General features: G+C 37.0%; 2 protein-coding genes across 2 annotated transcripts; one reads left to right on the top strand and one right to left on the bottom strand.

Annotated features, from left to right (window-relative positions):
- Nucleotides 1-8,724: 8,724 nt before the first annotated feature.
- Nucleotides 8,725-10,591, top strand: LOC141695124 (bidirectional sugar transporter NEC1-like). The gene is made up of 6 exons (XM_074499381.1): nucleotides 8,725-8,883; nucleotides 8,974-9,010; nucleotides 9,108-9,318; nucleotides 9,392-9,553; nucleotides 9,789-9,908; nucleotides 10,009-10,591. Exons 1-6 carry the CDS (start codon nucleotides 8,826-8,828, stop codon nucleotides 10,360-10,362), a joined length of 942 nt encoding a protein of 313 aa, XP_074355482.1. The 5' UTR covers nucleotides 8,725-8,825; the 3' UTR covers nucleotides 10,363-10,591.
- Nucleotides 10,592-11,736: 1,145 nt separating this feature from the next.
- On the bottom strand, nucleotides 11,737-15,352 carry LOC141695123 (protein TRANSPORT INHIBITOR RESPONSE 1-like). Its single transcript, XM_074499380.1, has 3 exons — nucleotides 14,321-15,352; nucleotides 13,044-13,536; nucleotides 11,737-12,934 (listed from the first exon to the last, which is right to left on the bottom strand). The coding sequence occupies exons 1-3, from the start codon at nucleotides 14,773-14,775 to the stop codon at nucleotides 12,131-12,133; spliced, it is 1,752 nt and encodes a 583-aa protein (XP_074355481.1). The 5' UTR covers nucleotides 14,776-15,352; the 3' UTR covers nucleotides 11,737-12,130.
- Between the last annotated feature and the right edge of the window lie 10,055 nt (nucleotides 15,353-25,407).

The following is a 25,407-nucleotide window of genomic DNA, read 5'->3' as shown; positions in this document are numbered from 1 at the left end:
GAACTTAAACAGATGAGTAGCATTATTCTAATTTGGGACTTAGTAATAAGATGAATAAAGTAAACTAAACTAAGCTCAATTATCAGAATTTGCTTGTGTCATAAGATTTCCACAGAAATAATTACTTTTTTCATGGGATCATTTGTTTATTGAAGACTAGTAGGTCAGTATTTAGCACAATTATCCTCATAGGATTGAATGATTACTTAAACAGATATATCACTTATTAGAGTTAAGAGATATATATCAGACAACAGTCAGTACTTAAAAACATTTATCAATTAAGCACAGAATACACAAAGAGATTAATTCTGTAAATACTGATCATAAAGTCTGATAACATAGAACAAGTTTAAGCAGATTTAGAGAAAGAACCTGAAATCATTCCAAGTTCATTTACCAATCTTGTAAAGGTAGCTTCACACAGTGGTTTTGTGAAGATATCTGCTTCTTGTTGATCTGTGGGAACAAAATGCAATTCCACTGTACCTTCATCCACATGTTCCCTGATGAAATGGTACCTGATGCTGATGTGCTTTGTCATAGAGTGTTGAACTGGATTACCTGTCATAGCAATAGCACTTTGATTATCACAGTAAATAGGGATTTTGAAATATGTTAACCCATAATCCAGTAACTGATTCTTCATCCAAAGAATCTGTGCACAGCAGCTTCCTGCAGCAATATACTCTGCTTCTGCAGTTGATGTGGAAATTGACTTTTGTTTCTTGCTATACCAAGAAACCAATCTGCCTCCAAGAAATTGGCAGCTTCCACTTGTGCTTTTCCTGTTAATTTTGCAACCTGCAAAATCTGCATCTGAGTAACCTATTAATTTAAAATCTGATTCTCTAGGATACCATAATCCTAGATCAGCTGTTCCTTTAAGATACTTAAAGATTCTTTTTACAGCTGTTAAGTGAGGTTCTCTTGGATCTGCTTGAAATCTTGCACAAAGGCAGGTAGCAAACATGATATCTGGTCTACTAGCAGTTAGATAGAGAAGTGAGCCAATCATACCTCTGTAATCAGTAATATCTACTGAATTACCAGTATCCTTATCCAGTTTTGTTGCAGTGGCCATGGGAGTGGATGCACTTGAACAGTCTTGCATTCCAAATTTCTTCAGCAAGTTTCTGGTGTACTTAGATTGACAAATAAAAGTGCCTTCTTCACTCTGCTTGACTTGAAGGCCCAGAAAATAACTAAGTTCTCCCATCATACTCATCTGATATCTTGACTGCATTAGTTTGGCAAACTTTTTGCAAAGTTTGTCATTTGGAGACCCAAAAATGATATCATCAACATAAATCTGGACCAAAAGTAAGTCATTGCCATGGTTGAGATAGAACAGTGTTTTGTCAATAGTTCCTCTGTTGAATCCACTTTCCAGAAGAAACTGAGCTAAAGTCTCATACCATGCTCTAGGAGCTTGCTTAAGTCCATAAAGTGCTTTATCAAGCCTGTAGACATAATCTGGATGTTTGGAATCTACAAAGCCTGGAGGTTGTTCAACATATACTTCCTCCTCCAATTCTCCATTGAGAAAAGCACTTTTCACATCCATTTGAAAGACAGTAAACTTTTTGTGAGCAGCATAAGCCATGAATATCCTTATGGCTTCTAACCTAGCAACTGGCGCAAATGTTTCATCATAGTCAATTCCTTCCTGTTGAGAATATCCTTTTGCAACCAGCCTTGCCTTGTTCCTTGTAATTATGCCATCACTATCAGTTTTATTTCTGAATACCCATTTTGTACCAACAACAGATCTATTCTTAGGTCTTGGCACTAAGGTCCAGACTTTGTTTCTTTCAAATTCATTCAACTCTTCCTGCATTGCTTGCACCCAATCAGCATCTTGAAGAGCTTCTTCCACTTTCTTTGGCTCAGACTGAGAGAGAAAAGAATTGTAAAGACATTCATTAGAAGTACCTGTTCTAGTTCTGACACCTGCATCAGGATTTCCAATTATCAAATCAGGTGTATGTGATTTTGTCCACTTCCTTGCAGATGGAAGGTTTTCTCTAGAACTGGATGCTCCCCCATGATTCATGATGTCTTCTTTTTCATTTTCTGATGCTCCCCCTGAAATTATGCTCTCTGAGTTGGATTCTTCAGCATTTAGATTTTCAGCACTATCAGTACTTGGCTTATCAGAACTTGACGAATCAGAACTTGAAGAGCCAGATGTGTGTTCTGATGCTTCTTGAGATGTGATAATATCTTGAGTATGCTCCCCCTGCATTGGTGCATCTTCCTTTGACGTAGTCACCACAGTTTCAATAACATCAGAGTTTAATCCATCAGAGTTTACAGTATTAGAACTTAGACTGTCAGGATTTAAGGTATCAGAATATGAATCTTCATTTTCAAATCTCAGCTGATCATGATCAATGCAATCTTCAAGTCCAGTGATCTTCTTGTCATCAAAAGAGACATTGATAGATTCCATGACCACTTTTGTTCTCAAATTATAGACTCTGAAGGCTTTTGTGGAAAGTGGATATCCAACAAAGATTCCCTCATCAGCTTTTAGATCAAACTTGGATAGCTGTTCAGGATGAGTCTTGAGAACAAAACACTTACATCCAAATACATGAAAGTATTTCAGATTTGGCTTCTTGTTCTTCACCATCTCATATGGTGTTTGTCCATGCTTGTTAATGAGTGTTGCATTTTGAGTAAAACAAGCAGTCTGCACAGCTTCAGCCCAGAAATAGGTTGGAAGCTTTGCTTCTTCAAGCATTGTTCGTGCAGCTTCAATGAGAGTTCTATTCTTCCTTTCAACAACTCCATTTTGCTGTGGAGTTCCAGGAGCAGAAAATTCCTGCTTTATTCCATGATTTTTGCAGAACTCTTCCATTATCAGATTCTTGAATTCAGTGCCATTATCACTCCTCAAAATTTTCACAGAATCTTTGATCAATTTATCCAGACGTTTGACATGATCAATCAAGATAGATGTAGTTTCACTTTTTGTGTGCAAGAAATACACCCATGTGTATCTGGTGAACTCATCTACTATGACCAACGCATATTTCTTCTTTGCAATAGACATGACATTCACTGGACCAAATAGATCAACATGAAGTAGATAATAAGGCTCAAGAATTGATGATTCAGTCTTGCTCTTGAATGAAGATTTTCTTTGTTTGGCCTTCTGACATGAGTCACAAAGACCATCAGGAGCAAACACTGATTTTGGCAGTCCTCTCACAAGATCTTTCTTGATCAGTTCATTTATCTTGTTGAAGTTTAAATGAGATAGTTTCTTGTGCCAATTCCAGCTTTCTTCAATTGAGGCTCTACTCACTAAACAGATTGCAGAACCATCAGAACTTGTTGAAAGCTTAGCTTCATAAATGTTACCACGCCTGAATCCCTTCAGAACAACTTTTCCTTTAGATTTACTAACTATTTCACAATGGTCTGCAAAGAAATCAACATGATAACCTCTGTCACAGATTTGACTTATACTCAGTAAGTTGTGTTTAAGTCCTGAGACCAGAGCTACATCTTTAATGATGACATTCCCAAGATTGATATTGCCATATCCCAAAGTTTTTCCAATGTTGTCATCTCCATAAGAAACACTTGGGCCAGCTTTCTCCACAAAGTCTGATAGCAGGGCCTTATTTCCAGTCATATGTCCTGAACATCCACTGTCAAGAACTAAAATATTTTTCCTGTTGCCCTTTGTTTCAGCAGCTTCAGAACTGCTCTCAGAACTTGATTTATCAGCATTTGCCATCAATGCATAGTTCTCCTCACTTTCAGAGTCTGAGGTGTCTGTCCAACTTTTCTGCTTTGTGACAAGAGCTTTGCCTTTGTCACTCTCGGTCTTCTTGCAATCAGGAGATATGTGGCCTTTCTCACCACAATTATAACATTTAACATTGGCGTAATCTCCTCTGTCAGACTTTTCTCCTCTTCCTTCAGATCTTCTGAAATTCTTCTTATCAGAACTTATGCCTTTCCTGGAAAACTTCTTTCCCTTCCTGAACTTCCTGTATGCAATCTTTGTGATTCCTTTCACCATAAGAGCACACAGCTTCATCATCTCCTCATCAGCATCAGTTTCAGGCAAGCTTTCAGAATCTGAGTCATCATCACTCTCAGAACTTGATGACTCAGTATCAGACTTTATGAAAAGAGCTTTACCCTTGTCTTTCTTTGAGGAAGGTGCTTTGGGGGATTCCTCTTCAGCCTTGAGAGCAACTCTCCTTGACTTTCCTCCTTTCCTCTTGCTTCTTTGTTCCATCTCAAGTTCATGAGTCTTGAGCATTCCATAGATTTCATCAAGAGTTGTTTCATCAAGATTGTAGTTGTCTCTTATTGTTGTTGCCTTCAAATCCCAGCATTCAGGAAGAGCTAACAGAAATTTTAGGTTGGTATCTTCAAGATCATACTCTTTATCAACCAATGACAAATCATTCAAAAGTTTGACAAATCTATCATATAAATCATTCAATGACTCATTAGATTTTGAGTCAAAATGTTCATACTCTTGAGTGAGTATTGTCTTCCTGTTCTTCTTAACTGTTTCAGTTCCTTGACACCTTGTCTCCAGTGCATCCCATATCTCCTTGGCAGTCTTGCAGTTGATTACCCTGTTTGACATTACATTATCAATGGCACTATGCAGTAAGTGTCGTACCTTGGCATTCTTAGCAATAGATGCTATATCTTCAGCAGTGTAATCACTCTTTTCCTTTGGTACAGTCTTTGCTGCTTCACCTGCAACTACAACAGCGAGCTTGGTAGGTTTGTGAGGCCCTTCCTTGATTCTATCAAGGTATTCTGGATCTGTTGCTTCCAGAAACATGGTCATCCTTACCTTCCATATGGGATATTCAGATGGTCTCAATATGGGAACTCTGATAGTCTCATATCGACTCTGAATTGATGTCTTTGATGATTCCTCAGTTTTGGTAGGCTTAGTTGGAGTTTCTGTGTCAGACATGATTGTGTTTGGATCTTTAACTGTATGTGTGTTAACAGAAGGCTCTGATACCACTTGTTAGGTCACACTTTCACTGTAGAGGGGGTGAATACAGTGTTTATTACAATCAAATCAAACTTCAAGAACTTATGTAACAGAAAACAAACTTTATTGAAACAATAAACTCTGTTACAATCTGGAACTGTTATCTCTCAGTGATGAACAAAAAAATCACGAGAGCTGCTAGGGTTACAGTAAATAATATTCTCGATAATTATAACACTTCTAGTGTAAACCCTATGTCTGTGTTTATATATTACACAGTTACAAGATAATCGCTAATTGATATGGAATATAATTCTGCTTCCTAATATATATCAATTAGATATCTTTTCTTCCAAGTATTCCATTCTTTACGGAATTCCTTCTTCATGCATATCTCTTCTTATGTTTATCTTGATCTTCTTAACTTTAATCAGCTACTGTCCTTATCTGATCGTCCTTCAGCACTTAAATTCTGATATCTATCTCCTGATGCTTATCTCCTGATAACATAAGTACTGATATCCCTTAAGTCCTGACTTCCAGTATAAGTACTGATCAACAGTTAAGTACTGATTTGTCCTGTTCAAATAAGATCTGAAATCTAAACATAAAACATATTAGTCATGACATTATCAAATATATCTAACAGATTAGTTAATAAATGTGTATACTTATTAATTTATATAATATTAACTACATTTTTAGAAATATATTTTATTATAAATATATGTTGCGAGTTGCGATTGCGATTTTCAAAAATTTAAACCTCATCCAAACCACGAATGAACAGTTTTTAAAATTTAAACCCGCAACCAACCCGCGTTTCGTGATTATCCGCAAAATACGGTTCACTTGCGAGCAGTTGAGCGGTTGGATGCGGTTGAACGGTTCGTCTGTACACTCCTACCTTCCTATTCATTGTATTTTCCGACTAACCAGACTTCTAAATTCGCTAAATCTTTACAGCCCAAAATTATTGAATGTATATTATCCACACGTTTCTACCAAGTGCCAGTATGCAACATGAATCCAATATCCGACGTCTGGCACCAAATTTTAACTGAAATCAAATATTAATGGCGGCAGAACTGAAAAATCGAAATTTCAGGCTTAGCAACAACTTTTAACTAAAAATCGAGATTTTAAAAAAAAAACTAAAACCCGAGACTTTAACATAGGTTCGTCCTTGATTCCGCCCCCGACGTCTCAATTCTCCTAATTTTATTACTACCTCCGTCACACCGGGTTTTCTACGTTTACTATTTGCGCGTTTTTTGAATATTCTATAAAGTATAACTTTATAATATATTTTTTTTTAAAAAAATTAAATAAAAGTTTAAATATAAAACTTTTATTTTAGAAAAAAAAATTTAAAAATATTATGGAGTTATATTTTAAAGGAGTATTGAAAGCGTGCCGAAAAATAATGTATAGAATTTAATGGGACAGAGAGGGTAATTATTAATGGGCTCCCAATTAGGGGTGTTCATGGGTCGGGTTGGCTCGGTTGGAGGCGTTTTTATGACCCAACCCAATTAAATCGGTTTGAAATTTTTCGATCCAACCCGTAAAATATACAATCGTAACCCAACCCTACCCGTCATACATCGGTTAGGGTCGGGTTGTGTTGGTTTGAACGGATTGAATGATTATATATAAAAAAGTTTTAATACCATACATAATTGCTAATTTCGAATAGTAGAAGTTACGATTATAGTATTATTCTTTAAATGTGATTGAATTGAAATTTTAGTAATGTATATCATATCATAAATTATATACACATACACGAAATATAACTATAAATGAAAATATTTATATTGTATAATGTACAATTGCATATAATGTATAGATTATATTTAAATTATCGAACGAGGCTTAAGTTAAATCGGGTTGGGTTGGATTGGTCGAAAAAATCTTGAACCCGTACCCAACCTATTTAATACGGTTTGAAATTTTTTTAACCCAACCATGAATCGGGTTTTTTTAAAACAATTTAATCAGCCTAAAAATAGGTTGGATTGGGTTGGTTTGATCTGGTTGGCGAATCCATAAACACCCCTACTCCCAATCCTTAAAGATTCATATAAACTGATTTCGACTTGGTCAACGCCCTCCTTGACCTTGTATATGTGCAATCTAAAGAAGATAAATACAAGAGCATGCATGGACATGAACAGAATGTAGAGGATACAACTAAGAATGTACAGGGAACAACAGAATGCTTAATTACAAAGTAGCTGTAGGGCAATAAACAAACAAATTTTGCAGTTTACAGCAAGGAAGTATGTAGATTGTTGAGCATTTTTTTAAGGTACCTCCTCACTCAACCAGGCAAGTATATATACATTGGGTTCAATCTAATCTATAATAGGTTGAATTCTATAAATTAATATAGTTCCGTTATAAGCAACTTGATTAATTAACATTACTTTTAAGATTATAAGTTAATTACTGGGCACGCATTTTAATACTCGTCTAAAGTGTAATTTTATAAATAGTTTTTATTTTTTTTCTTCTAAATAAAAATTTGATATTTGAATTTTAAAATAAAAAAAAATTAAAAAAATAAATTATGAAGATATAATTTATATTCTTGTATCGAATATTGAAAAAAATTGTATACAATTAGATGGGACATATGGAGTATGATTTTAATTTGAGTAATGCTAGGTAACCCAAATATTTTCCCCAAAAAATTTACCAAACTGACATATGACTGATTTTAATTCGTGGGCGCATATAAATTCAGGCGGGTCTCGTATTATTATTAAAAATGTGCCAAATATTCTTATGACACGTCAGATTTGGGAAATTTTTTGGTATAAAAATTTGGAGTCTTTATCATTTTCCTTTTAATTTACTCGGCTTCCATTGGTTTTCATAACCAATCATTACCTTCATTAGTTTTATAAAGATAGTATAAAAATAAATTTATGTAGGGAAAATACAATAATGGCCTTCAATACATACATAGAATGAAGAAAAGACATGGTATAAACTACAAAGCAAGAGCAAGCCGTGTAAGAATGCATACATACAAGTGTAGCTCCTTGATATAAAATGTAACTGAAATGGGCTCCACTTTCCACCTCATCATTCCAACTCTAATTTGTTTTGTCTTGTACTCAATTTTGCTTATATGAGCAAAAAATCAGTTTTATCTTATGTGTTTAGCTTAGTCATTTTATCACTAAATAAGAAGTTAATTATATTGAAACTCTGTATCATATATTGGTGTGTTTCCACAGGTTTACAGGAAAAGCTCCGTTGCTTTTGCCAAATATGCACCCGAAAAATAGGATAAATTTCTCGAATTTAATTATCAATCATCGAATCAGACCGAACTCGAACGATCAAATCATATTGTTAGCGGACTATAATAAATATTACATTTTTTAAAAGAAAAAACAAATTGGCAGAAACAGCTAAAAACACTTGTCGTATTGATAAATTATTATCAAATTTATTGGTATACGCTCCTTTTACGATGTTGAGGATTCGAAACAAGAAAAAAATTGTTGAACGTTCGGTTAATTTCATGGGAGTGAGGGGGAGAGAGACGAGGCATGCGCATGCATGACAATAAAAGCCCTAAAATAGTCCTTAAAATGTTGTTATTTTGGCAAAAACATGCAGAAGATGAGTTTAGAAGCAGCTCAACTCAAACTCAAAGCCAGGAGTCTCCACTAGAACTTGCTAACAATAGTTAGCTTCACTTTTTGGGCCACTATATAAATGTTGCAAATGCATCAGAGTTTCACAAGCTCAGTTTCCAAACAAACCTTAAGATCCTCTCAACTTGAGAGTGTTTAGAGGGAGAGCTTCTCCAGATATGGCTTTCATTAACCATCATCTCGACGTTGAGATGGTTTCTGTTTTCGGCATTCTAGGTAAACTTCATTGTTATTGTCCCGTCTTCAATTCTTCTCTCGATTAATTATCTACTTCTAAATTAGTTAAATGTACTTGATCATCGACAGGAAACATCGTTTCTTTCTTCGTGTATTTGGCCCCATTGTAAGATCTTATTCTCAACTAGCTACTAAATTTTAACTTCATTTTCACACATTGTTAAATATGTCATACTCATACATCAATATTTCTTTATATGCAGACCTACATTTCTGAGAATCTACAGGAAGAAATCAACAGAAGGGTTTCAAGCAATACCATATGTTGTAGCATTGTTCAGTGCCATGTTAACTTTGTATTACGGAAAGCTTAAGCCTAATGGTGTTTGGTTAATCACTATTAACACCATTGGAATCTTTATTGAATCTGCATATATTTTGCTCTTCATGATTTATGCACCAAAGGATGCCAAGGTATTGTGAATATACTCTATTTTCGAACTTAATTATGTTTATTTTAATTTGATCGCCTTTTTATTTTGGACAGAAATTTACTGCCAAACTGCTTGTTCTGATGAACGGAGTTCTTTTCGGTACAATCATATTTACAACATTGAAATTTTTCGGAGGGAATGACCGTCTCACGGTTGTTGGATGGATATGTGCTGTGTTTTCTGTTTGTGTTTTTGTTGCTCCTCTCAGCATTATGGTAACTAAGAAATCTGCAGATTTGTACAGATTTTGTACTCGTAAAAATGGGTCGTGTTCCCTGACAATCATGTGTCGTGGAACAGTTATCCAACACACTGCTTCAGGGATCAAGGATCAACGATCCAACGGTCAGGAAGCAGTGCACATGATTGTCAGGGATCAGCACCCGTAAAAATCCAGTAAAAATATAATTCAGAAAAAATAGCTTAATATTATACATGTTACTGATGCAGAGGCTGGTTATTAGAACAAAGAGTGTGGAATTTATGCCAGTTTCACTGTCTTTCTTCCTTACTATCTGTGCTGTCATCTGGTTCTTTTACGGTGTTCTGGAAGATGATTACTTCATCGCGGTAAGTAATGCTAATCTTTTCGCTAGATACCACATCAAATTCAGTTAGATTCTATTGCTTGACTACTAATTATTACTGAAGATTGTTGTTGCATGATCAGACACCAAATGTGCTTGGTTTTAGTTTCGGGATACTCCAAATGGTACTCTACATGATCTACAAGGACAAAAGCAAACACGAAATTCTTCCCATTGTGAACATCGATATGGAGATGAAGGTAAACAAACACGTAAATCCCTCCCTCGAGAAGACTGATTCAGAAATGCCAGAGGATGACATGAAGAAAAATGTGAAGATCGAGTTAGAAATGTTAGAGGATGACACAAACAGGAATGAACAAAACTCGAGACCGGCTGATCATCAAGAAGTTGTGGTATCAGTAGTTATAGCTACTGATCATGATGATGAAGAAGATCATGTCCAATGCAACACAGTATTAGCTGTGGAATACTAATCAATTCAGTTGCAAATTTGTACTAATCAGAAGAGATGGACATGGAATCTAGAGGAGCATTGAAGGAAACAAACAAACATAAGATGAAGTTTGGCACCAAAATGCATGTATCAGTCTCCTCTTCATATAGCATAATATAAACAAAAACTCCTTGATTTGTAATGAACTTAAATCTTGACTTCCCCTAAAAGGGAAATTATATGAAATACACTATACTATTTCTTGCTTACATTCATTTTCTTTCTAGTTCATTTCAGCTTGCATGCATTCTAAATTGGCAAGAATATACTGGTAATGTGGTTTATGAAACCTTTTCATTTTTTTCAAAAATAATCTACACAAGTTGGGCCTCTGTGCTGTATAAACTGTAAATGAAGTATACTCTTGAACAAGTTGAGCCTTTGAGTGTTGGTCTAATAAAATGACAGTCCAATGGATCAAACTTTATTAAAGGGGAAGGGCATTCAGTTGAATTAATTGTTTCTTTAAGGTTACACTGGAAGGCACTAGGCAGTAGGCACCTGCATAAAATAAACTTAAGATTAGTTGATACTTGATGCAAAATTTGAATGAGAAATTTTCTTGTGGAGTAATGATATTAAATAAGGTTTAGATATGCAACAATTCTGCATCTGTGTTTAATCTTAGGTACTTTATATTTGCATATTATCAGAAAATTCTCATTGTGTTAAGATCTTATGGTGCATGAGAATATGCATTATGATTTTGCATCGTTCCAACTAGCGTTTTAAAAATCAGTTGACCATAATTTACACATATATTCATCACAGAAAGTGGGCCAAAAAGTGATATACCAAGCATTACTACTGGGAAAATAACTGAAGAAAGCATGCTGTAAAATCATTAGGGAGATGAAAACAGAGGAAAAGGAATCCATCAATGAAATCATAACTGCAGGGAGAGTAGGAGAATATAAATGATGATCACCATCAATACAAGTGAATCAAAACGTGTAGGCATTATCAAATCATATGAATGTAAGTACAGATTTATTAGTTACAGCCAAAGTTCTGATACTGATACTGTTACTGATGTCTTTAAACAAGAAAATAGCTGTACAGCTTTATTATGAGACATCAAGACTTTGTGTTTTATTGGGTTAATGTTATGTCTCTGTTGTGCTGCTCTTCTAGTCTTTTCTTTTAATAACTCAGCTGTAATCTGGTGTTTGTAAGATAAAGTGAGTGTGAACAACTCTTAAAAGTTATGCAAATCTTTTCTGCACTAATCTCTTCTAACCTATCACATGCACAGCAGCCGGACTACTATCTCATCCTCTAACATGAACCTTGTTCATGTTACAAGAATCTATAATAGTTGCAACCCGTGTGTAAATGAATTTAGAATCCAATGTTTAAGAACAAAAACTGGAGATAGAGTGAATACATGGCAGGTGTTTTATACATCATACATGAATCTATAGAAAGAGTTGTCACTAGTTCATGCAATCAGTTTTGCTAGAACAAAGTGCAACCATGAGAACATGTTGTATACATGAATACATGATACATAATCCATAGCTAGGGTGTTTCACTGTTTATTAGTTACTATACTAACTAGAATATAAGGCAGCCAGGAACAGCATATTTGGGTGCACGATCTCTGGAGCCTTTATAACATAGCCTCTTAACGACTATTCCCGATCGTCTTCCACTGCAAATATACAGCATCATTACGATGAATGAACAAATGAGTTGTGCACATAAGTGTGTACCTTTCAATTCCATTACATAGACTGGAAAAAAATTCATGCAATCCCCAATGGTGAATTGCCTTCTTCGTCCATAGTCCAAATAAAGTTGGGCGTGTCAAATCTTGGCCCTGAGAGTGTCCGGTAAATATAAATTTTCTCAATAGGACAGCTTTCAGGCCTCGACTCGGGGGTTCCTCTCTCATCTATTACTTCAATATTGAGCCTACGCAACTTCTGTCCTAGCAGCTTGCATGCTCCATAACTCACCGAGCAAGAAGACATCCAAAGGGATCGCATTGTCTCCAGCTTTGCAGCATTCGCCAATAGAGCCTGATCTCCAAAAGGGGAGTCCCTAATCTCAAGCTTACGAAGGCTATCACACCCAGACAATACATGATGGAGGCCCATATCACCATCTCCAGCAAATGCTATAGAGAGCATCTCTAATTTCTTTGCATGTTTGCCAATGTACTCAAACACACGATCAGTGAGAAATCCTGACAACGAAAGCCTTCGCAGTTTTCTGCAGTTCTCCACTATGGCGCCAAAACCAGCATCAAGCGGTTCATTAGTTAGGTAATCTGGAGCACGGGCTTCAAGAATACATAAACGGAAACGAATTAGGTTCGGACTATTCCTAGCAATGGTAACCAGTGCAGCGTTTGACATCCGGCGGCAGAAGAATAGAACAGAGTGGAGCTTGGGGCAGCCTTCAGAAACAGAGACAAGCCCCTGTTCTGTTAAGGGCACATTTGGTTCCAACTCATATGGATCAGAGGGAAATACCCTTAATTCCTCCAGATTTTTACAACAAGAAGCAAGGACATCTAGGCCACTGTCTTCAATGTAATCCAACACCTGAAGTAATTACCCATTTAAAATTCAAAAAACATTGCAAGAAATTTGAACACTGGTTAAATATGTAAGAAGATTCAATATAGTCATATATTTAAGAAATCAGATATACCCATAAGCGCTGCAAATTCTGACACTGGCTAACAAGCTTGATAATATCCGGACTTTGGATATTAGCATAGCTCAGGTTCAAAGATGTGAGTCCACAACAGACTGGATAAATAGCTGGAAGATATAACGGTACCACATCCCAAAACCCAGACAAAGCTTTTAGTTTCTTGCAACCTGTGAAGGCATTTACTAAGTTTGATAGTGACTCTGGTCTGAGTTCTGCCGAATACGCACCTGTACCTAACTCAACTAGTTGAGGAGCTCTGCAGAGCAGGTTAGGTAGCTTCTCAAGAGGAACCGTACGGTTGAGCTGAAGCTTTCTCAGGTTGGGACACCGAGAAACAAGGCGCTCTAGGGATGAGAAACACACCTCAGAACCTAGGCAAGCTATGTTTAGTGATACCAACGATGTGCAAGTATCAGGAAAGTGGCTTAACCAATGTCCACTCAAATCTTCCACTTCACTCTCACGCAAGTCCAATTCTCTCAAATTCCTGTTCCAACAACCATTGTATCGTCAGTTCAAAGTAAAGAATCATAAAAAAATAAGGAACTACACATTTAGTTTCAGGCCAACCACTCTTTACGTGGGAAAAGCATGGGATTACAGTTCCTAAGGTTGACAAATTAAAGGGACACAACGGAAAACCAGATGCAATAACCAATAGGTTTTCATCAACATAAAAGAAAACTTTCAAGTTAGGGCCAACAGCCAAGACTGTGTTTTTTATAACTAAAACTAAGAGAGTTTCCTCCCGGAGTCCCGGTTAAAGCAGAATATAACCCACTTCACCAATGAGAGCTCAAATTTCAAAAGAGAAAGGGAAAAAATGAAGAAGGATCACCAGCCTAAATTAAGATCACCAGATTCAAACTTTCTTTACATAAAAACACACTTTCCAACTGGTATACTATCCTCTACCTCACTTTTTTTAATAAAGTCACAAACTCCTCTACATTAATCAGGTTAGTGATATTCTAAACAGCCAAAATCACATGAATCGGTGTGTGCAGTGCAACCGCTAAATCCTATAACGATTAATATATAGCAATACCTTTTTATTAAATTAACATCCAGATATTTAAAGATTAAAACTTTTTATTTATTAATACAATTTCTAACCATACACTGGTTTTCCAAGTATTATGTTGCTATTAAATTCTTTTTTATCTTCACTTGAACAAGTTCAATTCCAAAGATCCAAACTTTAATACAGATCAATACATCCACAATCAACCAAAACAAGTAAAAACACACAAAATAGAGTAATTTTGTACCTGCAATTAGCAGCAATAGAAGCAAGCCCATCTGTCGAAAACCCCTCACAAGACGACAAAACCAAGACCCTAAAATTCTTAAAACTCTTGGCAATCATCTCCAAACACTCATCACTCACAACCATCCTCTTCAACCTAATCGCCTCCAACATTGGATAAGCCTTAGACATCGCAATGACCCACGGATAAAAATACCCTCCCCACCCTTCCGGAACCAAATTAAAATCCGCAAAATGTGGCTTCCCCTTAATCTCCACTGACCTAATCTCCGGAAACCTCCTAATCATAATCATTGGACTCACCGCATAACAATTCCCTATAAAAACCCTCTTCCTACACCACCTCTCAATCTCGTACCAAGATTTACACACTAATGAAACAGCATTTCGATCCTTATCGGACTTTATAAACGACAACACGTATTCTAACACTTCTTCTGGAAATGAATATGCCATTTCAACAGTACACACACTAATGTAACTAAAATTACAACGCCTCTCTAAATCAACCAATAATTTTATTAATCTATCGAGATTATTAATTTATCGAGATTATTGATTTATCGAGATTATTAATTTATCGAACTCAAAACCACATTGCTTCTAGTTCTAGCTACACTATTACACACACCAAAAACACACTTCCAGAAACATGTGAAATTACAAAACTACCCCTGGGAACTAGAACAACTACTTCAAGTCTTCAAACACTTCTTGTCTGAAAACACCAGTTCACACACTAAAAACACACACAATTTAACTTGACATAGTAAAAACAGTGAAATTACAAATATGCCACTAAGAAATGAACAATTTTACTCGATAGATATACTCACAGATCTGCTGTGCAAGCATATATAATTATATAAGCTTAGAAGTAGTTCAAACAGCTTATACGTAGATACAGATCTGATGTACGTTTGTATGTGTATTTGTGTTCGTTGTTGAAGTTAGTTTGGGAGGAACAGGGAGAGAGAGAGGGAGATGAGAGAGATTGAGGAGAGAGATGAGATTAATGTGTTGTGTTATGTTGTGTCAAAAGGTATAATAAAGGGAGAGAGTGAATGTGGGGTCCACGAGGATGATGGATGGATGATCTAATGACACGTGGAATGGATTGATATTGGCCGTTGGATTTGACTGAGAGTGCTTTTTGAAGATGTGGAGTTGTGGGGGTGGAGTCTTATCCGTTATGACTATCCACCGCAGAAAATTTGATGGAGTTTACGGCCGGCGCGATGCGAGATATTGATCTGGTTTAGTTTAAGTACATCTCGATTAATTTTAATATATAATAAAATATTTCTATCATATGAAATTACTCGTAAGGAAGGTTCGTAATTGTGATTTGAGTTGGATTTGATTAAAAATTATTCGTTTATTTTCAAATAGAGGTGAATAATTTTTAGAAAATTGTTAAATTTCGAGATAGTTTGTGATTAGTTGTTGATTAATTGGGTCATCAACGATAAAACATTGTTAGAAATCACGTCATTTTGGCTTAAATGTTCACGCTATAATGATTTTGATTGTTGATGGATAACTCTTTCGTAAGGTTTGGTATCCATATTTTGATTCAGATATAATTTTTAACTTTAATTTGACCCCGTGGACTATCCATTTTTAGGTTTGGTATCCATATTAAGTTTATAAAAGATCCATATATTTATTATGACTCATTTTAATTATAGAAACTTTGCAATACAATTTTAAATATGAATTATGTTATTTATGGTAAGTTTTTAATATAAATTTGAAGTAAACTTTAAATTTTGACAAATCTATTTATAGAAATAATTTCATAAAATATATAACATAAAAATAACTTATATAACGAAAGTAGTTCTTAAATAAATTTATCATAATATACAGATGCAATACACTTACTATATTATTAATAGATAACTTAATCTTTCAGAATTATATTATTCAGTTTTAATTATAAATTTATTTATTTATTTTATTAAATAATTTTTGAAATATCCGTATGCAAAGCACAGGTTATAAACTAGTAATATTACAACAATCGTTTGTAAATGATCCGAGGCAGATCTCGTTTATCAAATTTATTTGTAAATAATGTGGCAATATAGTCGGAAAGTTGATTAATATCAGCAATAAATTATTGGCGATTAGAGCTGTAAGTCATGCACGTAATCTTCATTTTTGTATTTTAAAAAGAATAATACGTTAAGAAACACAAATAAATATTCGCATGTTTATTAAAATAAAACATAATGTGGATTAAATTATCAACCCCACGCATGGTTCTCCGGGAATCTCTCTCCCCCTCGAGTGGGGATGGGTTGAACTAGCTGTAAATTTATTATTTTTTTAGCCCAAATCTGCACATTTCAATGTGCTGGGCAGCCAAAATTTAGGGCCAGCTGAAAGAATACATGTACAAGTATACGTATAAATTTAGGGCCTGCACGTGCACAAAATACGATTGAATTACAAGCGGTTGAATCTGTATATTCCTGGTATAAAGAGTCGGCATTATATTTCACCGTCATAATATTATTAGATTTTTCATAATGTATTTTACCGGCACAATATTATTAAATTTTTCATGATATAAGATTGTTAGTAATTTTTTTATTGTACTTGTTGCCTAAAATATAACTTGTTTCTTCCATCACAAATTAATTATCATATTTAACTTTTTCAATAAAATAGTACTGTTAGTTTAAAACAGTGTAACATTTAAATTTCGGTTCAATTGAAATTTCTTTTCCACTATATTTAAGAAAGATTGAGAATCAAATTAAGAATAACATAGAATGGATTATCTCGTCAGTGGAGTGTTCATGAATCAGGATGATCGTAGAATTCTCAGCGGGGCGGTTTTAGGACAGTGATCGATATTATCCATAGTTCACCCCATATTAAAAAAAATATCTCATATCCACCTTATTTCCCATGCGGGGATTTATAAAATATTTTCATCACACACGGGGTAAAACTTATTCCCCGTCCTACGCCATCACCCAGTTTAATAATTAACTTTTATAAAATTAATAAATAAATATTATTTTTTAGAATATCATGCAACATTTTTATTATATTATGTATACAACTGAAATAAATTATTTATATTTTATTAGGTATTATAAATATATACCACGCGATATAAAATATAATAATATATTATAAAAATATATATTATATTATATTCGGGGTGTGACGGATTTTCTCCACGGGGTTCACACAAATATCATACCCGCCCGATATTAAAACAAGTAAAATTTTGATTCTCGATTCAATGTTTCATTTTCTATTCAAGTAGGATGGGATGGGACAACCCCATTTAGGTCGGGTTGGGACGTGTTTCTCATTTTCGCCGCCTCGTTAAGAATTCTAGTTGATCGGTTGGAGTCAAATTTATATCCCAATTCAATTAAATCAGTTTAAAGTTTTTTCAACCTAATCAAGTATAATGGGTGGTGTTGACGGAGGAATTTGGTATCAACAAAGTTTGAGGTTCGTCGCCGGAATCAAGATCTACAATGGTGGTTCTTCGCCTGAAAAGTGAGCGGAGTGTGGTGGTTGTGATAAATTGGGGGCTGAGATTGCTTAGGGTTGGTGGTGGCTCCTTATGGCTCTCGCTTCCGACCCCTCACAATTTGCCTACGTATCCCTATTTATAGGGAATCAAGCTCACGTAGTTCTTGGGGAATAAGAAATCTAATGGGCTTAGACTTCTTATTCCCAGGCCCGGTCCATAATCCATCTTCCGCTAGCTTTAGGAATGTCCAACTATGAGGCCCAACCGCGAAGGCCCAAGGCTCGTTTGTAATCGCAGGACTTCACGGATAATGCATCTCCCTGCGCAAGGATAACATTCCGCTACAGCTATCTCCCTTGAATTACGAACACAGGTATAGCCACGGTTCACCCCAAATGCCAGACGCGTCCCTGTCCCCCGAATGAGGATAACCCACCAGATAGCAGGACAGGCGATCCCAAGCTCTTGGGTGCAAAGTGCAGGATGACTCCAAAGTTCTCCAATGAGGACACCCATTGAATACAAGAACAGAGTTCCCAAAGCACACACCAAAGTTAACCCCGCATCCCCAACGAGGACACCCGTTGAATACAGGAGGAGGCCTTCAATCATCAGGCATACCCCTGGAGGCCTTCAAGCTTTTCACGGACATCCCCCTCCTTGACCGTCTCAAGGAGGGAATTCTTCAAAGAGTTCCTGCAATAAATATGTTAGTGAAAATAATCCTCCATTGCTCCTTCCACGCTTGTCTTGCTTTAAACTTACTCTTGATCATGCATTCTTCACACATAGGACGCGTCCTGAACGATTGGGCGCGTCCTGACGCTACGAACTCCAGATATTGCTATATCTTCCAAGTATCTCTATTTGCTTTGTCTTGAATGAGAACAAGCTCAACCATCCCAAAGTGTGCATCTCCAGGAGGCAGGACGCGTCCTCCCCTTGTAAAATACACATATTCTCCTTGCTTGGCAACCTTATTACCTGTACAGCTCATCCCATTATTTTTACTTATCAGGGCGCGTCCTGCGCCTTGAGCGCGTCCTCCTCCTTTCAATATCTTCCTGCTCATCTCTTTACATGACAACCCAAAATACAGCCTACACAATCATGGACGCATCCTACATATACATGGCGCATCTTCGCTTCATACAATGTAGACCAAAACCTAATTATTCATCTTCTTGCCCCAATTCAATTCCAATTGACCCGTATTTAACCCGAGATGATCCAATACCAAATTTTGGCTATAACAACTACCCCCTGAATTCTATATGAAGTTGGAAACAAAATTGGAATTCTAATATCTACATCCAAGCAAAAATTTGTGTCATCCTCCACTCGTATGAGTATGCGTCTTCTACATCTTCCTCTATGAGGGCGCATTCTCAATTAAGGCCGCGTCTTCGGAATCTTATCCTCCTTATTGACCAAGACGGCGCGCTCTCACTCTTTACCGCGTTCACAATTGTTATTCACATTTTTTCCCGCCTTCACCTATGAATACCCCTTCTCTTTCTGATAACTTTAACCTTGGTTTGTCTAGAGAGGTTTACCACCTATGTACCATATCTCTAAGCTTACATGAGCTAACTTGGCGTAAGAAACAAGAGAATTTATACAAAAGTGTGCGCCTCACATACTTTGGAAAAACACAATCCATTAACAAAGGTTTGAGGGTTCTCTAACTTTTTCATCCCAATATTGGTCTCCCATGAGCGTGCCTTAAACTGAAAGGGTCATCATATGAGGGTGCGCACTAAGGAAAGCGCGACCAGAATAAAACACTAGCTCTCTGATCTTCAAGTAATAAATAATATTTGACGCAAGGAGGACGTGCCTTGTTGGTGATAGTGATCCTTCCACCGATGACACAATACCATTCGATATTTGATTTCCTGCTTCTTTCCAAATCATGACTCCAAACCGCTGATCTCATCTTTTCGACAAATAACGTGATTCATTTATTCAAATCAAAGTCAAAACTTTTACAATCTTCTTCAATCATCTATTTTTAGAGGGCGCACCCTTTAAAGAGGTGACGTCTTCCTCAAATAATTAACATCATTAGAGGGCGCGTCCTCTTTACGAGGAGCGTTTTGCTCGATGAGAGGAGCGTCCACGTCGACAAGAGTATCATTCTTGGAGGGCGCGTCCTCTATGAGAGGAGCGTCCACCTCCACAAGGGGAATCACCCTTGGAAGGCGCGTCTTATCTAAGAGGAGCGTCTACTTCGACAAGCTAACATCCTTGGAGGGTGCGTCCTCTCTAAGAGGAGCGGCTTATCTCGACAAGGTCTTCATCCTTGGAGGGCGCGTCCTGTGTCAGAGACGCATCCACCTCGACAAGGGAAATCATCCTTGGAGGGCGCGTCCTCTGTCGGAGACGCATCCACCTCGACAAGGGAAATCATTCTTTAAGGGAGCTACCTCTGTAAGAGGTGCGTCTATCTCGACAAGCTAACATCCTTGGAGGGCGCGTCCTCTCTAAGAGGAGCGGCTTATCTCGACAAGGTCTTCATCCTTGGAGTGTCCTCTCTAAGAGGAGTGGCTTATCTCGACAAGGTCTTCATCCTTGGAGGGCGCGTCCTCTCTAAGAGGAGCGTCTTATCTCGACAAGGGTATTCATCCTTGGAGGGCGCGTCTTCTGTCAGAGACGCATCCACCTCGACAAGGGAAATCATCCTTGGAGGGCGCGTCCTCTGTCGGAGACGCATCCACCTCGACAAGGGAAATCATTCTTTAAGGGAGCTACCTCTGTAAGAGGCGCGTCTACCTCGACAAGCTAACATCCTTAGAGGGCGCGTCCTCTGTAAGAGGAGCATCTACCTCGACAAGGGTCTTCTACAAAATCTTCATGTAACAAAACTAAATCAAATATCAATATTTTTAGAAGGTTTTTATCTTTAACAAAGCTCAAGCGATGCAGAAACTATCTCTTGTTGAAACATCTCCCAACGAGGCATCTCACGAAGTGGCATCTGATAAAGGGCATCTCACTCTCAGAGACATTTTCTTAAAGTTAAGAGTTTCCTTAAACATGAGTATTTTTCCGACCTTAAGCATCTCTCTTGTTTTTAGGAAAAGCCATGTACCTTACTCATGTGGCAATATGTAACACCACAGAACTAATGAGAGGTAACCTACCCCCCGAGCGTGCACCTTGTCAAAAGTACTTTGTAGCCTCATCTTCCTCATCTGAACTAATGCAACTCCCACATTCCCTTTTTGCTAAAGACAACCAGATGACCTTGGTAGTCATATCGAAAGAAGAAGCCTTAACATATGAGCCAAATATGCTCAGGGCGCGTCCTGAAAACTCACTCAGATTATTGAGGATGTGAGGGCGCGTTCGCTGAAACTAAACTCTCGACATACTAGGAAGATCATTGTACTTCATTCGCTTATGTATAAATCATGTATGTAATATCGAGGAAGATCACATGGGTATTTCAATAAAGGCGCGCCTTGAGAGAGATAGCCTTGGAGAGTTTACTTATAACTGTTGAGGATATAACATTATATCCTTAGATGAAGGAGCTCATTCATGTCCTGGGGCCTCACCTTGACAATTAAGGGGTGCGTCCTACGATTCATGGTACCTCTACTCTGATAGATTCTTTTCTCTTGAAGTTCCAATATTAAGATTCTCCTTGTGGTCAATAAAGTTCACCTCACCATCAATATTTTTTTTTGAGGGCGCGCCTTAAGGAAAGGGCGCGTCTTGAAAGATGAGGAATTAGTTCCAGTCGAGCCATTCTTCAAGTAGTGACTATAACTCATCTGATTATCATGACATCTTCATTGAAAACTTCCATAGACTTTTTCTTCTGAGGGCGCGCCCTGGGAGGGCAATTCTCCACTGAATGTTTCACATGCAGAGGGCGCGCCTTAATATATTGTGACGCAGCACTTGGTAACTCATGAGATTTTTTCCTGATAAGATTTCCTACCTACAATAAACACAATTATATGGAACTTGGAATGTTACCTGGAGGACGCGTCCTAGAAGGACGGACGTGTCCAGTCGGTGAATTTTCCTGGAATTTGCTGAAAGTCATATAGGCCCCAAATATTTTAATCAAGGCGCGTCCTAAGAGTTTGTGGGGGATTTTCTCCATGCCAAATCTCTTTCCCAATCCTCTTTCTGCACAAGTCCCAAAAACAAGTAATGGAAAATACAACGAAACTAGTTGAGTGTTACCTTGATGGATCTTGTTAAAGGCGATGACTAACTCATGATAGTAATGCCTTCTTCTTGGAGTGTTCTCCTCCCGATCGTCCTCAGATTTGCGCCTGATTAAGTCTTCTGAACTGAATAGTGTTCTCAAATCTTCTAAATCAAATAGAATTGTTCAGTCTTCTCGTTGGAGTAGGATTCTCCAATCTTCTAAATGGAATAGGATTCTCCAATATTCTAATTAGAACATGATTCTCCCATCTTCTAGATAGAATAGAATTCTTCAATCTTCTAAATAGAATAGGATTCTTCAATCTTCTATACCAAATAGGTTTCTCCCAATCCTCTTAATGGAATGGGTTTCTTGCAATCTTCTAAGACAAATAGGATTTTTTGGTAAAAATTCGTAGCTGCTGTTTTCCTTTGTTTCCGGGCTGCTCAACTTGGATTGTCCTATCCATATCATCTCTGAATTAAAGAGAATTCAATAAGCTTCGCGTAGGCTGTAAGATCGTTCAAATCTGACTTACGGAACTCGAGATACGGCCCAAACAGTGTAAGCAAATCGCTTAACCCACCAAATCCGAATTTTTCATCCAACTTTGCTCCTTTGTGGCCATGGTTGTAAACTTCAACCCTCATGGCTGGAAATCATCATCCATGGATCTCCCTCGTGGCCGTGGATACTACATTCAAATCTCCTTCGACCCCCTGGCCAAAAATATTTATTTTACGGATCTCCTTCGTGGCCGTTGTATGCAACTCCTCTGTGGCTATCCTTCAATTCTTGCGTCAAAGAACCTTCATCGTGACGAGACATCTCTTCCTCCTGAGATTATGATCTTGATGAGCACCCCTCATTCTAGCGCCAATTTGTTGACGGAGGAATTTGGTATCAACAAAGTTTGAGGTTCGTCGCCGGAATCAAGATCAACAATGGTGGTTCTTCGCCTGAAAAGTGAGCGGAGTGTGGTGGTTGTGATAAATTGGGGGCTGCGATTGCTTAGGGTTGGTGGTGGCTCCTTATGGCTCTCGCTTCCGACCTCTCACAATTTGCCTACGTATCCCTATTTATAGGGAATCAAGCCCACGTAGTTCTTGGGGAATAAGAAATCTAATGGGCTTAGACTTCTTATTCTCAGACCCGGTCCAGAATCCATCTTCCGCTAGCTTTAGGAATGTCCAACTATGAGGCCCAACCATGAAGGCCCAAGGCTCGTTTGTAATCGCAGGACTTCACGGATAATGCATCTCCCTGCGTAAGGATAACATTCCGCTACAACTATCTCCCTTGAATTACGAACGCAGGTATAGCCACGGTTCACCCCAAATGCCAGACGCGTCCCTGTCCCCCGAATGAGGATAACCCACCAGATAGCAGGACAGGTGATCCCAAGCTCTTGGGTGCAAAGTACAGGATGACTCCAAAGTTCTACAATGAGGACACCCATTGAATACAAGAACAGAGTTCCCAAAGCACACACCAAAGTTAACCCCGCATCCCCAACGAGGACACCCGTTGAATACATGAGGAGACCTTCAATCATCAGGCATACCCCTGGAGGCCTTCAAGCTTTTCACGGACATCCCCCTCCTTGACCGTCTCAAGGAGGGAATTCTTCAAAGAGTTCCTGCAACAAATATGTTAGTGAAAATAATCCTCCATTGCTCCTTCCACGCTTGTCTTGCTTTAAACTTACTCTTGATCATGCATTCTTCACACATAGGACGCGTCCTGAACGATTGGGCGCGTCCTGACGCTATGAACTCCACATATTGTTATATCTTCCAAGTATCTCTATTTGCTTTGTCTTGAATGAGAACAAGCTCAACCATCCCAAAGTGTGCATCTCCAGGAGGCAGGACGCGTCCTCCCCTTGTAAAATACACATATTCTCCTTACTTGGCAACCTTATTACCTGTACAGCTCATCCCATTATTTTTACTTATCAGGGCGCGTCCTGCGCCTTGGGCGCATCCTCCTCCTTTCAATATCTTCCTGCTCATCTCTTTACATGACGACCCAAAATACAGCTTACACAATCATGGACGCATCCTACATATACAGGGCGCGTCTTCGCTTAACACAATGTAGACCAAAACCTAATTATTCATCTTCTTGCCACAATTCAATTCCAATTGACCCGTATTTGACCGAGATGATCCAATACCAAATTTTGGCTATAACAGGTGGGATCGAGACCAACGCATCAAATACCCCTAATATTTTAGGAGAAAAATATTTACTATACATATTATATTATTTTATAATTATTTTTAAAACCAAGTTTTTGTATTCCTGGTGTAATTGTACAAGTTTAAATATAAAGATAAGTAAGAATGCAGTTTTGAAGTCCTAATCATAAACATAGTTATAATTATTTAACTGATTAATGCGTAATCATAAAATATAACAGTAGGAACACGTGATTGAGGTTGTAAAGTTTGAATAATATAATTAACAATGAGTAATTTGATACCCATAGTTGATTAGTGGGTAACATAAGACCTTAGCTAATCAGATACAGAAGCATTTAAAATTATATGGTGGTCTTATCTGGAAAGATTGTTTAAATTTGATCATTTTATTTATTATTCGTCAGAGCCTTTAGCTGTCCACGTGGTGAAGTTTTTATTCGATACCGGTTATCAAAATTAAGATTACCATTGGTTAGATAAGAAGTCAATTTAGCACTAATTTTGTTTAGTGGGCGCTTAGGTTCTGTTAAGAACTGCTGTTGAAAACTGCTATATTGTGAGAAAAAATGCTGGTATAAAAAATATTGTTAGAAAAATTAGATAACTGTTTGGTAAAAATAATTAATTTATACATATTTTGAGATATAATATATAAAAATAATATTTTTAAGAAAGTTTGATGTTGAAACTAATAACTTATTCTGGCAAAAGCTGAAAACAGTTTTTTTATTTTTTCAAAAAGTATGGAGACGTACTTTTGCTAAAATCAGCTTTTAGACCAAAAGCGTTTTTCCAGACATACTATACATGTTAGGGGTTGTATGAGAGATACAATATTTTTGTGATCCAAATTTAGTGAAAAGTAAATGACACATATACAATATTTTTGTGATCCAAATTTAGTGAAAAGTAAATGACACAGAATGGTGTATAACATAGAACGATATTTTAAAATTTCGGATTCTCAAAAAGATTTGTAATTTTATGTTTCGTGTTTTAAAAAATTTCATTAGAATATCTACTAACTGTATAAAAATAAATAACATGGCGATACCCGTATTTTATACTTATAGTCAAAAATGATTAATATTTCATTTTCTCAAAAAAATGTTGTCATTATTTTAAAAATCAATTTATATTAGGATCACAAGTATTTACGTACTTTTATAAAATTAGTAGTTAAGGATGGATAATTGACGGAG

Source organism: Apium graveolens, chromosome 11 (genome assembly GCF_009905375.1).
Source record: "Apium graveolens cultivar Ventura chromosome 11, ASM990537v1, whole genome shotgun sequence".
Lineage (NCBI taxonomy): Eukaryota > Viridiplantae > Streptophyta > Magnoliopsida > Apiales > Apiaceae > Apium > Apium graveolens.
This window is presented reverse-complemented; position numbering and strand designations above follow the sequence as displayed.

Bases quoted from the DNA above. Each gene is read 5' to 3' on its own strand.
- LOC141695124 (XM_074499381.1), top strand. From the start codon at position 8,826: ATGGCTTTCATTAACCATCATCTCGACGTTGAGATGGTTTCTGTTTTC. The intron at 9,554-9,788 runs GTAACTAAGAAA...TTACTGATGCAG, and splicing joins TTGCTCCTCTCAGCATTATG to AGGCTGGTTATTAGAACAAA. The intron at 9,909-10,008 runs GTAAGTAATGCT...TTGCATGATCAG, and splicing joins AAGATGATTACTTCATCGCG to ACACCAAATGTGCTTGGTTT.
- LOC141695123 (XM_074499380.1), bottom strand. From the start codon at position 14,775: ATGGCATATTCATTTCCAGAAGAAGTGTTAGAATACGTGTTGTCGTTT. The intron at 13,537-14,320 runs GTACAAAATTAC...TTGTTGGAACAG, and splicing joins TCTATTGCTGCTAATTGCAG to GAATTTGAGAGAATTGGACT. The intron at 12,935-13,043 runs GTATATCTGATT...TAATTACTTCAG, and splicing joins AGAATTTGCAGCGCTTATGG to GTGTTGGATTACATTGAAGA.